General features: G+C 35.6%; 1 protein-coding gene across 2 annotated transcripts in view; it reads right to left on the reverse strand.

Annotated features, from left to right (window-relative positions):
• Positions 1 to 1,288: 1,288 nt before the first annotated feature.
• The window catches only part of RIMS1 (regulating synaptic membrane exocytosis 1), a 157,603-nt gene continuing 140,915 nt past the window's right edge, over positions 1,289 to 17,976 (reverse strand). For both annotated transcript variants that reach the window (XM_053461071.1, XM_053461072.1), the window contains 5 exons: positions 9,415 to 9,556; positions 8,433 to 8,545; positions 5,950 to 6,051; positions 5,678 to 5,817; positions 1,289 to 3,953 (listed from right to left, as the gene is read on the reverse strand). In XM_053461071.1, the coding sequence (XP_053317046.1) occupies positions 3,735 to 3,953; positions 5,678 to 5,817; positions 5,950 to 6,051; positions 8,433 to 8,545; positions 9,415 to 9,556 (716 nt within the window). In that variant the 3' untranslated portion in view covers positions 1,289 to 3,734. The remainder of the gene's footprint in view (positions 3,954 to 5,677; positions 5,818 to 5,949; positions 6,052 to 8,432; positions 8,546 to 9,414; positions 9,557 to 17,976) is intronic.

Here is a 17,976-nt window from a genome sequence, read left to right on the forward strand (position 1 = left end):
CGCTTCCATGTCCCTGTCCCCTTCCTCACATCTCCACTTCTCTTGTTCGTCTGTCTTCTTTCTGCATTCAAGAACTGGGCCTAATGAAGCACTTTGCCAAAAGGGTGGAGCGTCTGGGGCGAGTCTGTCTCTGTGCCCCCCCTTTTACCAAAGTACTCCGAGAGGAGAAGAATCTCTTTCTCCTTAAATCAGCCAAACAATTTGTCCAATGTGCCCAGAGTCTCCAGCCTTTTGTGTTAGTGCTGTGGGAGGCTTGGCTTATGGAGAAGCAGACAAAGAAAGATGACAAAGAAAGCAAACAAATGAAGAAGACAGAAGAGGCAAAAGAAGAAGCAGGGGAAGGAGACAGGGACACAGAAGTGGTCGGCTGAGGTGGTAGGGAGACATTGAGATAGAGCGTGAGAGAGTGTGAAAGACTGAGAGAAAACGTGTAGGAAAGCAGAGTAAATGTGAGAGTGTAAAAACAACCAAATACAAACAGAAATTCAGAGCTTTTTGCTTACTTTTTATTTATTTTGTTGGTGTCCCTCCTCATTTACAAACCTGAACACACAGATTATGCGTGTAGGTATTTCAATAATTCAGCATTTCTGTTTACTATGATCATCCCTGCTAGGATATATATCACAGGCAATACCAACTCAGGAATGTATTACGAATATTAATAAAAAAAATATACTTTGCTGCATTTGAGCACACAAAGGGGACATCCAAAGTCTCTCATGCCCTGTCACAGGAAGTGCTCTTTGCTCGCACTCCATACATAAATTACACATGGAACAAACCACTTGGCCTCACACCCTTGCACACAGGAGTTAACCAGGTCAATGAAAGACAATCAGTTGGGAAAGGGGCAGCAGCGAATAGGCATGTGATGAACCCTATCGCCTTGTGGTAAAACTTTACACAAAGATCACATACTATGGTAATAGTAATATGATTATTCATCCAGGGTTAGGGAAATATTGATTAATGGAAAACCTTTGTGTTGATTTGTTCATGGGCATTAACTTGAGTAGTGAAAGTAATTTATTGACTAAGCACTGTTGACCAATAATTGTTAGTACAGGTTTAATTATAAAACTCAATGATTGTTATCTTGATCAAGCGTGCAAATTTTTTGTCTCATATCTCACCTAATGTAACTTAAGGTAAATGACAAAAATAGAATTACTGTTTTTTCCTGATTCAGCAGTGAATATTTCATGTATTAGTGAACCGTTGACAACTTAAATGTTCCTTACATTATCAAGCATCATTAGTCATTAAAGTAAAGACAACAATGAAAGACATGAAAAGTAAATTTTATTAAACATGTTTACATAACATGAGTCAGAAATTTATTTAAAAGCACAGGGGGGGTGTTAAGACAAGTGGTCAAAATAGAAAGATACTACCCAATTATAATTTGTTTATTTTGGCCACTAAGACAGTACATAATATATTAGTGCACCGGTGCATCAGTACTCCCTGCTCAGCAGGTCAAGCAGTCACCTATATTTGCCCTATGGAAATATGGGCATAATAGCTTCAGCCTGTTTATTTAACAATAAATAGTTCACTTGGTGCAGGCAGTATGTCTATTAATCAAAACCTACTGTGTACACAATTTCTATATGTGTTACAGCCCCACATTAGGAATCTACACCAAAATATTTATTAGAAGGAATTTGGTCCATACTACATTACGCTTCCATAGGGTAAAAAATAAAGTCCATCTATAGACATTTGGCACCAGACTATACACATCTAGTCTGCTAAAAACCTGCAAAATGTCTATAAGAAAAATGGATGGCTTAGATTTCTTGGTTATGTCATAATTACAAGCAAACTGTACAAGTACATGCAACATACAAGCTGGCCTATGTGGAACTAACACACATTAAATAACCTTGTCTTGTGTCTTTTTACAAAACGCGCATGCAGCTTTGAATAGCTCCAAGTCATGCTGCTCTATTCATGTGATCACAAAATTGACTAGCTCATAAAGGTAGGAGAACATATTGGGTCTTCTGCACGGGTTGCAGTTTTAAGCACATGTACAGAAAAATCACTCGGGCTCTTAAGAACAAAAATGTAAAAAAGAAAATGCTAACTGCAATTTGCGGGGGTTTTCGCTCTCAAAAAAAAAAAAGAAAATATTTTGCGTTAAAAAATCAAGCATTGTGCTTGCATCAGTCTCAAACAAATGTAAACGAAAATCTGATAAAAACATTAGTAAGTGCAGAATAATTCAACTGGAATTTCCAGTGAATTTTAAACAGCTCATACCATGCTCTATCCAGGACAGGTATATGTGTCGAAAGAGACACATGTAACAAAAGCCTGGGTATAGCTCAAAGTGTCATATGCTCCATCCCCACCGTAGGTCAGTATTTTTGGGATGTAAAATATACAATCTATACACAGAAACAAGTACAGCGATTGACTGATTTTTCTTTTAAATGAACACAGCATAACAAGTACATTATTTTTTAAATGACAGAGGAATGAAGTCACTTGCATCAATCTCAGCATTGGTTACAGATAGGCTTCTTCAAAAAGTCTCCCATGCAAAACATCATGTAACATAAAAAATCATCATTTATACTGCAATCTGAAAGTTTACAAAAAAAGGTGGAAAAGTGGAACAAAAATACTTTTTTTTAAGTTTATACTTTCTTTTTCAATATTTATTTGTTAAAGAAATAATTTTATGGTCATATATTCCACAATTCCCCATGATGAAAAACTAGCACAAACATGTTGGCATTTTTTTTTCTTTTTATTTTTTTGTTTGTTTTTTTAATTTTTTTTTAAATATTTTTTTTTAAGTCTAGTTGACTTCAATGGGATAACATGTTGGCAAATAAATGGCCCTGGTTGTAGTGAAATAATGACAGCTGTTGCTTGTGTAGCCTTTTTTGTAGTGTTACGCATTTTCACATGAGAAGAAAAAATGTATTTCATTGCACATACGGAGCTTTAAAAGGTTTTGCTTTGTGTAAATGCTGCGCTGCAGCAATGGCATTTTCTTTAAGTCCTGATGCTGGAACTTAGTGCCGTAAAAGCTGTGCTCTGATGTTATGGCAGCATGCTGTATCATACATACAAAACAGTATCATGATTCTGAAATGTTTAACACTACATGAAAAGCAACATCATAAGTTAACAGTAAAGCACTACATAGCAGCGCTTTTCAAAGTCACTGTCAGTATTTCAGGAAGCAGGGAATATCACACAAACTAGATCCATTATCATGTTTGTAACACTCAGCTTTTAATAAATCAATAAAAAAGGACAAAAAGCAACGTTCTGTGAGGATTATCACAAATGCTTTTATGAAACTGGCAGAATAACACATTATTAAAAAAAATAATGGAATTAACAAGTATAAAAATGCTGAAATACCAATATGATAACACTGCTCATGGTCTGTAAAAATGTATAACAAACATTTTAACAGAGTGAAAGCTTCCAGTTTGTTATTTAATTTCATCCTTTATATATCCTAGAATGTCCTAGTCTTGAGAGTACTTAATTTACAATACACATAATACACATATTCTTGATTTTCTCTGCCAATATAAATCTTTTTTTTCAGATTGGTTTTTGGATCACTACTACAGGCAAAACAAAAAAATAAGTGATTGTCTGTCTCCAGCAATGCTTTTGATCATATTCATATATTGTTCTGATTCTTTTATTGGGTGTTAACATTTTGATTACACCAGATCTAATGTCCTTCCAGTTCATTAAGATCTTATGGAAGGAGGCCCAGTTGAACTTTCAAGAGATGACTGGGAAGCCCTGCGCGTAAGTGGTGCCAGTGTAGGATCAACCAATGAAGATGGAGGAAACAATTTATACCATCCAATCACCACACTGGACAGATCAAGTTCTTCGAGAAGAATCTGTGCTACACCCATGAAGCATTTGTGATCCATTCTTCCATAATCTCCCCAGACAATTACCTTTAGTAAAAAAAAAAGGAATACAAAATCTTAGAAACACTATTTATAAATAATATATAACAATGAGAAAGGAGGTATAGGCATATTAATCATGAGATGAAGGTCCAAGGGTTTCAGGTGGACCAATCGAACAACTGTATCCCAGTGTAAACACTGTTTCATGATATTACTAGACATATGTATAAACTAAAGCTTTAGGGTAAGGTACGTGACAAGTGGCAGCAAGTGTCAGGGTAGGAAGGGGGAAGCAGCGGTTGGTGGAAGGAGGGTAATTAACTTGCCATTCAATAGGGTGCACTGAATAAATGTGTCTAAAGAGATGTTTGGACTGCATAGTAGAGGAGAGACATAAGTCAGGGTAGGGCATTCTGAGGGATAGGGCAGCCATTTAGAGCATGAGAGACAGAGATTAGAGCAGAGGACATGTGAAGATAACTAGATACGCAGAGGGACTGAGTAGATGTCTAGTAGGAGATAGATGAGGAAATGTAGTTAGGGGTACCACTGTGAGCTGCTTTGTAGGTGAGACTACATTTAAGATTTTAAGTGTAATCTTAAATGTAAAGGCAGCCAGTGAAGATTAACAGGTTGGACAGTTAAGCCTAACATCAGCATTCATGACAGGTATGAGGGAGATCATTTAAGACTGAACTGCAGTAGTGAATACAGAAGATGATCGGTGCTCAGAGAAGAGGTTTTGTTGCATCTTGTGTTAAGAAGGGGCAAATACGAGCAATATTTTTCAGATGTAGGCAGCAGTTTTCAGAATAAATAAGGGGTGAATGAGATGTCAGTTAATTGTAATGCAGAGGCAACAAGCTTGTGGGGGTAAGAGTGGATGGTTGCACCTTTGAAATCAAGAAATCACAGCATTAGAGGAAGAGACAATACGATCACTTTTAGAGATACTGACTTCTGGGTATCATGCAGACATCAATCAGTGACGGAAAGGGAGAGATCAGAGGAAGAAAGGTAGACGTGAGCATCATCAGCATTTAAGTGCCACCAAAAAAGGTGAAGTTGGTTTGCCAAGAGAAGCAGTGTAAAGTGAGAGTAAATCAGAGAGGTCCTAGAACTGAAGCATGGGTTAAACCAACTGAGAGAGCAAGCAGGAAAAGAAGAAATGAACGCTGTCATAGAGACCAGGATTATAAAATATTTGAAGAAGAAAAGGGTTATCCAGAGTGTCAAAAATTTAATTAGGATTAGGAAAGAGTAAAGACCATTGGGTTTAGCATTGACTAAATTGTTGGCTACTAGTTATGTCTAAAGTGTTCTTAGCGGAATCCAAGTTAGTTAGCCAGGTACATAAAGTACATTCAAGAAGCTTGGAGGTGAGATGAAGTAGAGAGATAGTTTGATAGAGTCCAGGAAGTGCTTTTTCAAAATGGGAGTTATGCTGAAATTTTTGAAGGAAGATGAGAAGTAATACATTGTAATACCTTGAAGATTTTAGTTATGGTAGGAAAAGAGCGGATGAGAGAAACCAGGTAATACTAGAGGAGGTAGGATCAAGTAAAGATGTTGTATAGGAGGAGAAGAGCAAAAACCTCAATATCAGGGACTGAAGTGAATTGGCTTACAGTAAAGGAGGAAAGTGAACCAAGGACAGACCCTAAGTGTGGGTGAGTGCAGTGGAGCATAGAAAGATTTAATGTTTGTGTCAATTTTATATTAAGTCAATGTTCATGAAACCAATCTGTCTGTCTTCTATATCTCTTTACCTGCAGAACTTTTCCATGAGGACTTTCTTCAAAAACCAGAGTTTGCTGATAGAGTGGATCAAGTGTTTTCCGTGCAATTCTTGTCTTCTTCTTGGCTACACAAGCACCATTTTCCAAAAGGTATACCTTTACATACGGTGCTGAAAAAAAAGACAAAATGCTACAAAGGCTACAAAGATAATTAAAACAAATTTGTGTGCAGAATTTACATTATCTAATTCTAAAGTGCAAAAGTAACAACTACATGAAAGTACGAGTTAGTGTCCTATTACCTGGGGTAGATTTTGAGCCTGGCTTCTGTATAAGACCCCGTGCCCTTATGACTTCAACTTCTAGCTGCCCTTTTTTGTCTACCATTCCAATCTGAATATCACCTGGAAAAAATTAAAACACAAATTTCATCAAAACTATGTTGTTATTCATATATTTATATCATAATCTAATTACGTATCTACTGTATAATGTTTTAAATTATAATAATATATTATATATATATATATATATATATATATATATAAAATATTATTATAATTTAAAACATTATACAGTAGATACGTAATATATATATAAATTTACATGAGCCATAGATACCCATATATGGCTCCTGTGAATTTGCACTAAAAATAAATAAAATAAACACCACTAGAGTCAGTGACTTAAATGGGTAAAACAATATTTAGAAGTTCGGATGCATACAGCTTTCAGACTTTCTAAACGTCTGCTAAATATTAGTGTAACACGACCTTGCTGTTAACATTATACATAAAGCAGCATTTATTTATGAAAGGGTGATAATAGCAAATTTAAAAGCAAGTAGTGGTAAATTATGCTGGATATGGAAAATGTTTAATTAGAAATCATGGCTCATTAAATATATAATATATAAATAAACGTACCGACCATTTCTCATTTAGTACATGCCCACACATGAATATCTACTACAGATAAATATCTTAACGCTTTTTCGTTGACACGGTGGGGTCTCATGGGTATATGCCTCCATTTATCTTTTTCTGTTTGCAGTTAGATGACATTGGTATATACCTATGTGCTCTGGTATTGTTTTGATTTATGCTTCATTTATTTAAAATACATACTTGGTGTGCTGGCTATTCTGTTTCTCGTAATGTGAGTACTGCATGAGCTCTAGGAGAACAGAGGTAAATGTAAAAACTACAGTGTTGGTTGTCTCTGAAAGGGTTGCCCTTAAAGTAAATTATTTCTGCCTTTGTTAGGGTTCAAAAGTATGCTATATTGTGTACTGTTGCCTACATGGGCTGCGTGTGCAACCTACATAAGGGAGTTGTTTCCCTTTGTAACGTGTAAGCTGTTATATTTTAAAACTTAACCTAGCCTTTCAAAGAGAAAAATGTGTCTCGAGTCCCAATACTCTAGGCGTTAAAGGTGACAGCCATCAGTTGCATGCTGGAGTGTCCCTGTAAGCCCTATTTTGTTAATATTGTTGTGCATTTTATGCAAAGTTGGTCATCCAACTTCCACAGAGAAACAAAGTGAAAAGAAAATGGATATTTGAAACCAGGGCATTCTACTTGTGTTCTTTGAATTTGAAGTTGGAACTTGTTATTGCTGGAAAATGCATTTATAAAATTAAGTAAGGGCTGGTACAACATGCACCTGCTCTAAAACATAGAGTAGAGTAAAAAAAATGTCAAGTTTCATAAGAATTACTTATTTACGCATTATCTGCTTCAATATAATACAAATGAAGCTTTACTATTGCTTCGGTACAAGCATACCTGGGAACTCTCCGGGTTTGACCCGGAGATCCCTGGGTGAAGCACCGCTTCTCTGGGTCAACACCAGAATCCTCCGGGTCTTGTTCCCCACCCCCCGCCCATTAGCCCTTTAAATTTTCCATCAGCGGGAACGCCCCCAACGTCAGCGGGAACTCCCACCGACGTCAGTGCCGTGTCCCTCAAGGGAAGAGTCCGGGTAGCCGGAGTGAAGAAGTTCCCAGGTATGGACACAAGTCACAGAAACTCTTTGAAAAAGATTATATGACAAAAATGAATTAAAAAATGATGTAATAAACAAAACTAACATGTGCAAAATAAAGGCAATTTCACAAGAAGACAAAATAATTTTAAAGGAAAATGACCCTGAGCTAATTTAGTAGGCAATAGTAACAAAATGATATCCTGAAATAGTAATTTTGTTCTAAATGTTTTTTTCTTTAAGAGGTTTCAATTATACAGCAGGAGGGTTAGTTACACAGTCAGTGCTTCAATGCATCCGTACTAATGCATCCGTATAATAAGTCCTTTGATAATATCAAAGCCACTGACTGTAAAATTTTCATAGTTCTAAACATCTGTTCATTTCAATAAATGTAACAAAATAACATGTGATGTCATTTACGCATCTGTAAATACAGGATAGATTTTCAACAGCTACAAGGATGGAGTTCGCTATATACTAAGTCAAAATGTAATCTATCAGTATTGCATTTAATGATTCCAAGAATAGTGACACGTATCTCAGACACATTTAAATATAGGTTCCAAAGAAAAGGAGTCTGTCTCAGAGAAAACAAAGACATTTCCTTTCTTTAGCTGCACAGTGTGCTATCTGCTCCAGTCTGGCAATAATTGAAGACTTTGCTCAAAATAATATGCTGTACAAAACTTCTCCTTTGAAATCATTGTTGGCAATGTTCAAAAACGAGATGTTGATGATATACTATTTTCATAACGTTAATATATAACATTTATCTTGTATAATAATTTGTTCATACCCATGGCGGGAGTGGCGAGTGTCTGACGACCTACTAACTGTGCAGGTCCAAGTCCATCAAGAAAATCACTGAACTGGCTGTCAACCCCCAATCTTACTCCTGGAAATATCAAGCTGCAGAAGAATGAATTAAATATAGTTATATCCTATAATATGATGCTGTAAACTTAATATCTTATATATATATTTGGGTTTAAAATATAATACATTCAACTAGAATATATGTCTCATTGTAGTTAAATACAAACCATAGTTTCATTATAAATATATAATATTTATTTTATTGTAAACAAGACTTTTAAATAAATTTGGAACATGGACCATCCTTAATATAGCAAACATCAACGTAGCCAGTTAAATATCAATAAACAAGGACTGTACAAATAACTGTAAATTACAGAACTCTCATTTTGTGAATGAACTAAATTTTCACTCAATTATCTTTCAAGTTGGAAAGTAATCTGTTATTCAAATTACATATAAATATGTATAAATTAATGCTGTAACAAAATAGTTTTCCACGGTATATAAAAAAACAATAGCTATGCAAACTGTGTTCCACATATTTTAAAAAATCCTTACAAACCTCACATCTTTATTACTTGTTATGAAAGCTCTCTTGCCAGGATGTTCAATAAAGACAACATATTTTGTCATTAAATCAGAGACTCTTTAAATTAAATTAAATTAATGATGGAACACTAGCAGTGAGATTTTGGTTGCTCTGTTTTGGAGCTGGGGGTGAAACATTCACTGTGCTGGGTCTGATCTGTTTCTAGAAGATGTCTAGAGATAAAGGTAAAAATCAAAAGGAATACACTAGCCTGAGATACTCTAATGTTCTTCCCTTTAAAGTGAAACCATGTTTATCCATGACAATTAGTAAATTAAATACAATTGGAGTTTTACAGAGCATATCTCATTATAACACAGCCTTAAGGGGAAAACCAAGCAAATACTGTTAACAGAATAATATCACATACTTTCCCTCAGAGCTGTAGCTGTTGATACTTCCATCTGTTGACTCTCTACTTGGTTGCCGTACCATACGACTTCTCATTTCCGCAGCCATTCCGGTTTCTGTGCTTCTTTGAATAGAACTTTTTGATTTCTTGCTGACAGAATCTAAGAAGATAAACATAATAATATTGAAAAGAAAAAAAAACACCCATGCTGTTCACCTGAAAACATTTCTTTTGAATTAATACAGAAGCAAACCAAAAATACTTTTCATATAAACCATAACCCCCAATCACTGTAGCCCGAAATTAATTGTAATTATTTTTAAAATTCTGTTCTGGCTTTATCTTGGAATTGAATGGAATTACATAAATTCGAATACGAAACCTACGATTATCATTAATTGTCAATAACATGATACATTTCAAGGATCCTATTTATCATATAGAATCCCTTTCTTCTATCACCTTTCTAACCACACTTACATCTTCTCTCACCATAGCAGCAGCTGTTTTTTTCCTTGTTCACTACAAAAATATATGTTTTCCAGTATTTAGATCATTAAGCAGGTATAGTTTATCTTCCAAGGCAGTGCACTCATTTTGAATAACTAACTACCAATTATACATTTCTAAACAACCCAATCACTTTTTAATATATTTATAAATGACCTTGTAGAGGGATTGTATAGTAAAGTATCAATCTTTGCAGACGATACTAAGCTCTGTAACGTGGTTAACACAATAGAGGACAGTGCACGATTACAAATGGATCTGCATAGGTTGGAGGCTTGGGCTGGGATGTGGCAGATGAGGTTCAACACAGATAAATGTAAGGTTATGCACATGGGGAAGAAAAATCCAGGCTGGGAATATGTATTAAATGGGAAAACACTGGGGACGACTGAAATGGAAAAGGACTTAGGAGTCTTAGTTAACAGTAAATTTACCTGTAGCGACCAGTGTCAGGCAGCTGCTGCTAAGGTAAATAAAATCATGGGGTGCATCAAAAGGGGCATAGATGCCCACGACAAGGAAATAATTCTACCACTGTACAAGTCACTAGTCAGACCACACATGGAATACTGTGTACAGTACTGGGCACCAGTGTACAAGAAAGATATAGTGGAGCTGGAGAGGGTTCAAAGACGGGCAACCAGAGTAATAAGGGGAATGGAAGGACTACAGTACCCAGAAAGATTATCAGAATTAGGGTTATTTAGTTTGGAAAAAAGACAGCTTAGGGGGGACTTAATAACTATGTATAAATATATAAGGGGGCAGTACAGAGATCACTCCCAGGACCTATTTATACCCAGGACTGTATCTATAACAAGGGGACATCCTCTACGGCTGAAGGAAAGAAGGTTTCTACACCAGCACAGACGGGGGTTCTTTACAGTAAGAGCGGTGAGACTATGGAACTCTCTGCCAGAGGAAGTGGTAATGTTAAACTCAATAAAAGAGTTCAAAAGGAGCCTGGACATGTTTCTTGAAAGCAATAATATTACAAGTTATGGATATTAGATTAATAGGGACAGAACGTTGATCCAGGGATTTATTCTGATTGCCATATTTGGAGTCGGGAAGGAATTTTCCCCCTGGTATGGGGCAATTGGCATCTGCTTCATAAGGGTTTTTTGCCTTCCTCTGGATCAACACAGTAGGGACACAATATGTATATAGGTTGAACTTGATGGACTTTGGTCTTTTTTCAACCTTATGAACTATGTTACTATGTTACTATGTTACTTATGTGGAAGTTGGCCCACCTATTATTTAACACCTACATTTGAGGACCTTAGAAACATACAGTTTCCCTGCTAAGACAGTAAAAAACAAAGAATACCATTGGCTGAAGTTGTGGGAATAATGGGCACAGAAAAATGTGTTTAATGTGTTCAAGGAAAGGGTATCTACTGTTGTGTGGTGGTGTCCCAAAATGTTAGTACAGAATTAGTTGTAAGGACCTTTGCTGGGTTTAGCATCCAAAACATGAAATGCAGTGCAATACATGTGCTGTTTAGAGGAAACGCAATAGGGAAATTCGGACCCACAGGGACTATGATAACACTCCCCACACACTAGTAAACTCAAGGTGAGAAGCAAACATAATACATCATTATTAGACCCCCTGTGATATCACTAAGCCATGGTTGGGACAATCACAAAAACATCGCAAAAGTGCTAAAAATGTTTTGGTCTATAAGCATTAAAAACTTAATAAAACCTTGGTCTGGAAAGTTAATTTGGAATATTTTACTTTATTGTTCAGTACAATATTACTTGTGGTCGGTATAAGTTGTTACAGCTTTTTGTCTCCTATTTTTTCATTATTCAAGGAGCACACGGAGTAATTGCTCCAGGGCCCCAGAGTGGTGTGGAGCACCCATTCTGTAGTAGACTTCCTTGATTTGTAGAAGCATGGGCTGCTCTACTGGATTCATCTTAGGGACCGTCAGATACTAGCAGAGAGGATTCGGCTCTACAGGAGGTATGTTTATTACCTGATCCAGGGCAGATCCAGATCCTCTCTCCCAGTGTCCACCAACACCCAGACAGGAAGAGTGGAGGCCTTTAGGTCACAGAGTGACCTCTGTGTGGCTGTTCATCCTCATTCCTAATGTTCATCACTGCCCTCCCTTTCCATTAACCCCGTGCTTCATGTGATCATGCCCTGCTGGTGAGAGGACTGCCAGTGAAGTGTCTACAAGTACAATGGCTGATAGCATCTCTAGGTCAGTTTACAGTCTTGTCCAGTGCCTGTTGACCGTGCATGTTTACAGTGGAACATGGTTTCTACATGTGCAACGGACAGGTATAAGATTAGATTGACACAGTGTAATGCTAGCGTTTACATTGGGTGTGACATCATGAACGAATGTAGCCAGCAGCCAGCAATAAAGTTGTTTTTTTTATTGTACATTATGCTTTCTTTGTATTGATATGGAAACATTGTTGAGCACAAGAAAATAAGAGGCATTTTTGTATAAGTGCTCCAGGGCCCCAAGTGCTTTAACATGGCCTTGGTCATGTCCAAAGACTTTTTACAGCTGTGATTGTAATTATCCATCAGACTGCAAACTGATTATAGAAAGCTGACCTGCAGATTGGGTCCGTTCTCCATTTCTCTCCTGTTCTGCATGGGTTCTGAATGAACTTTGGCAATTTTTATTTTAAATTCATAGGTTTATACATATATCTATATCGATATAACTTGAGAAAAACTTCCCACTTAAACACAATACACTTAAAAGTAAAACAAACAAAAAAAAAAACCTGACCTGGACCCTAAAACAAGCATTCAGATTTTAGTTTCTAAGAGTGCAATGCATATAAGCGCTTTCTCAAAAAATGTTCTCATGGCCTTTCGTATGCAATACCACATTAGCAATAAAGCAGTTAGTCACTAAAATGTAATTTACCAGTAGATTAAACTCAACAACTTCATTCTAAAAGGTTTGTTTATGGTTACATTAACACATATATTGAAATAAGCATGTAATACTATACATGATATGTATTCCCTTGAGTTTTTAATTTAGCCTTTCAACTCAGTTCCTTGCGAAATGTAATGTCTTAAATTGTTCCCACAGTGCAAAATTATTTCAGTATCAGCTGTGGGAAAACTTAAAAAAATAACGATTTACCAATTTTTATGACTCCCACACATAAAAGCAGATTATTTTTTCTGAATGCATTTTTAAGAAATAGTACGTAATATTGAATCCATGACAAATAAATAAATCAAAATAAACAAGTATAAATAAACAAATGCATTAACTCACATGGGCTGCAATAGTTTAAAAGCTCTTATGTGGTTTATAAAGCTTATTTTTTTTTCATATAAATGGACTCTTTGTGTAGGATATGGGGAGTTTATTACACTTTGCCAACCAAAATGTGATGTTGATCACCCAACCAAGATAAAGGCCGGTAAGCATGGGAAAAAGCAAAGTTCTCTGGAGATTAATTTGGAACTCTGGAAGGAATATTGCAAATTCTACAAAACTTTAGGGAAAAAGATTATCTTATTAAAAATTAGATTATACACAAAAAATGATTTATGGAAAATTACCATCTTTACATTTCCTATGTGCCTCCTGTCATCAATGTTTTTTATATGCAAATTAAATCTTCTAATTATATATACAAATTTGAGAGCTATACATTTTGTTTTCTAGGAAACTAGAGCTAAGTATTATTTTTAAACCTGTTCTAAATTAGACCATTATTCTATTTTATATATATATGTAATTTATATATACAATATGTATACAATAAGCTAAGCAATATCAAACATCAGTTGGGTTTACTGGTAAATCTACAATTAACACATTCTGGTTAGACTAAAATCAAAACTTGTTAATTTAAATAGAGTTTTCCAGTTAAGCTAAATCAATAAGCATGTTATTTTAATTGTGAACCAATGTATATATAGGTGTAGGGAAGAGTCAATGTCTTGAGTATATTGACAGTATGGACCTAGAGGCACTAATGAGTTAATGTGACCAATACAATTAGCAGTTCTGTAACTTCCGATTGGGTAGGGGTTAATCAGTTTGAGATGGACGAAACGTGTTAGGTGGATTGAGGTGCATGACGTTGTCTTATACTTTGAAACATCTATGTCAATACGTTTTACAATGGAGAAATAAAAGCTAAGTTTTATACTTATTTGAAGATTTTGGTCCTTGTTATTTGGATCTTATTGTATGCTGTCCGGATTTATTTGTTTTATGTTTTGATATTTCTGTTTGGACGGACAGGTGAGTGATCCATATCTGGAGAGTAGTCTATTTAATATTATAAAGAAAGGACCTACATTCACTTCAAGATGAATGTTACTGAACCAGCCCCTCATGAGATGGACACATAAATGTACCTTCAATTTCAATATACCGTGCTAGTTTAAGCTCACATGAGCAATAATGTAATAATGTAATAGAACTACAGAATCTTCTTGTGCTCTATAAATAGATAATATATGGTAATTGTTTAGCTAAACAGTGATTCTAGCTAGGACACAGTATTGCCTCATGCGTGTCGTCCCAGTTTTGTCATAGCCTCTGCTATCTGAGGATATAGTCATAAAACGATCAGAAGAAAAAGTGAACGTGCCTAGTGTAAGTGTGCAGAGCCTCAAGTAGATGGTGGCAGCGGCTGATTAGTTTTTATGAAGCCATATGCCATATGGCAATTTTATGGATTATCATGAATTTTATTTTACTTCAGACTACTGTATATTCTATGCTGATAGGATCATGTTGAAGCCCGATCTGTGCTTATAACTAATATAGAGGAAATACATGTAAAGAAAACAGGCCTACTAAAGGGTCAGGGCCTCTGACTAAGTCTATTTTCTATGCTTGGAATTTATATTCCATTGTTATAATACACAGCCTTATTTTTAAATATGTGCATGTGTTCGATGGACACCGTTTATAGAAGAAGGAAAATAGAGTGGCTGTTCTGGGCATTTTAGTTGTTTAATTAATGACCAGACTAGAAGTTTGAATGGATCCATGGGGACATTACCCTTGTGTTCTAGTTTTTTGGTATATGTTACTCTTGAACTAGGCAGAATACTGGGGAATATCCTGGTGTACAACATGCTTCACTAGGCACAAAATGATTTTTTTTTAGCTAATTAGATGTAAAGACAAACCTGTATATATTTTGTGAATGTGTACAAATTGCAAGGCAAACTTGCACAATTAATTTTCAGAAGTGCTATTCAAGAAGTCCTAGATGTACATTTCCCCTCAGAACATAGACCTGTACGTCTCTAGACCTCATTCTCAGGTAAAGAAAAATTGTGCTTTAAGATATTTAAAGAAAGGCATGAGGAAGAGATACTTTTATTCACATATAATAAACCTCTTTTAATCAGTTTGTTAATTTTATCAATTATTACTATGAAAGGAAAGAAAGGAAACAAAGAAGAAAAATTGCATCCCTTGCATTTTTATACGTTTTGTGCATATCTGTAGTGTTGGCTTTTAATTTCAGAATTTGTATATTGTTGTTTAGTATTATGTACAGTTTTATTAAACGTAGCTCACTTCACAAATCTATATTGAAAAGAATATTTTATGCACCACTTTTATGGGCAAGTGTATCTCACACAATGGTGTGTAAACTTCTGAAGCATTAAAATATATACATTCAAAATAAAAAAATATATTATGTGAATTAATATTACTTTAGGCGCCAAGGATAATGCAGGACCAACTGCACCAATACAGTCATGCATAATACCAAAAGCCATTGCTCTACGTATAAACCAGTAGTTCTTATGTATCAATTGGAACGCATTTTTGCAAACTTACCAAAATATTTGATCTACTATCGATATGCTCCCTTCAGAAACCTTGTATGATCCAAAACTGCATTAGACCCATCATTGCTTGTGTAAGGTGCAAATTGGTAACACTGATGCCCATCCATGCAAAAGCTTCATTGAATCAAAACAACTGAAAATGCCACAATACTACAAAGAATATAAGATGTAATACACCTATTTATGGCTTTGAGCAATATAACAATATGCCAAGGACTACGTTCCTAACATTTCAACATACAGATACATAATTTCTAACAATTATGACTAGATAGAGCAACTTCTTCTTTAGATTATATTTTTTTGTCTAGGTTTCTAAGGATTTTATATTTCTCTTGTAAAGGACAGAAATTAACTTAAAAAAAAGTAAAAAAAGTTGACTATGACTCTGCTTTAGTTTTGCAAGGGAAAGTCACATTTTCAAGCCACTTATAAATGCCACATATTGTGTTGAGACATATGATTATTAACTATTTAAACAAATGCCTACAGTCAAAATGAAAGATAGGGCAAACACTTAATCACATACAAAGAAAAGAGGAACCTACCTGTGCGTCTTCATTAATACACTTCAGTTTTAAAATGAGTATTCCTAGAGACACGTCACCTCCTTAAATGCTGCCACTAAGCAGAACAAGATCCTTCTGGCATGACTTTAATGTTTGTGTACTTGGCAGCATTGTCTAACATGTTTACGTCTCTAGATTCCTCTACAACCAATTACTTGGTTAATGACTCGTGAATTGTTGCTGAGACTGTGCGGCAGGACGTTGCACATAAATGTCACATGTATATTGTGACATTTATGTGCAAAATCTTGTGCTTCTTTCCAATTTTGTAACCTAAAAAAATATCATCCCCATGACATTCTTTTACTGTATACATATGCCTAATCTTTGAAGCACTCGCTCTACCTTCTTATAACTATTATTTTAATTTTAAGACAGAAGATAAACGTAATAATATCTTGTCTCCCTTTCATATGCTTACCTTTGCACAAGAAGGGTGACTTTCTTCTGGTGCCCCTGTCTGAGACCTGCACTCTCTCTCTCCCACATACATAGAATAAGGGAGAAGAAAGCTCTGGGACCTCACTATTTGTGGGATTGGTCTAAGAGAGATCTCAGACCTCACCAACGAGCCTTTACATGTGTGTCATATACGCCATAATGATCTTATACTGCGATCTATGAGATGTGCATAACTTGGGCATGCAGTGCGTTTGCTTACTTGTGATCATGGAAGGCACTGCAGCAAAACCATAGCGATCACCATCCTGAGCAGTGGACACCTTTGTGGTTTCCATGCAAAGCATTGTATTTACTATGAAACATTGTATAGAACCTATAAGAGCCTCATTGTGGTCCACTAGGGATATTTAAGTTAAAATGATCAAATGCGCTAGATAAATACGAGACAGAAATAAAACATGACTCAGGGTCACTTACATGTGGAATTTACCTCACAATGGAAGACTGGGAGGGCATGGAATTTTATTTTTGTACCACAGCAGTAAGATGAGGTTTCTGTGACTACTAAGTTTATCAAAACAGCACTGTGGAAATTGCTGAAATAATTTTACAGGATAAGGCAGCATCTGCTGGTTATATTTTTGCCTATATTTAGATTTGCATGTCTTCTTATAATCAACATCCACGTAAAATGTTTAATTGCAGGAGATAAATGCTTCTCGGTGTTAATGAAGAGTAGAGTGCAGGCACTTTCTTTCCATAACTTGTATAACACACTTACATTCTTGCATTTTAGATGTAATCTATTTTTACTTACCTGGTCTGTTTTCTGTCTTAGCAAACATTATGCCAGGGAAAAGAACATATTCCTTAAAGCCACTGTTGCTTGGCATTTTACAACCTTGTCTCTGAGACACTAACTTATATTCATCTCCAAAATAAAACAAAACATTAAAATAATTAAAGAATTCTATAGAAACATAATAGAAAAATCGCAAAAAAGGGAAGGTACACTGCAGGTGACGAAAGTCACTTGAAATGAGCAAGTGAGGCCTGATGAAGGAAGAGAGAAGATGGGATCTTCAATCTGACAATAGGGGAAGCTGATGTTTTAAGAAAAGGCGATGGTTAGATCAAATACATGCATAGGTGTACTGTATTATCATGCTACAGATCTATTCATTTAGGTTCCTGTTTAGTCTTGGTGTTGATGAGTACTGATGCATAGGTTCTTGTTAATGAAAATACACTGGATATATGACCCAGCGCTTC

Source organism: Spea bombifrons, chromosome 3, assembly GCF_027358695.1.
Source record: "Spea bombifrons isolate aSpeBom1 chromosome 3, aSpeBom1.2.pri, whole genome shotgun sequence".
NCBI lineage: Eukaryota > Metazoa > Chordata > Amphibia > Anura > Pelobatidae > Spea > Spea bombifrons.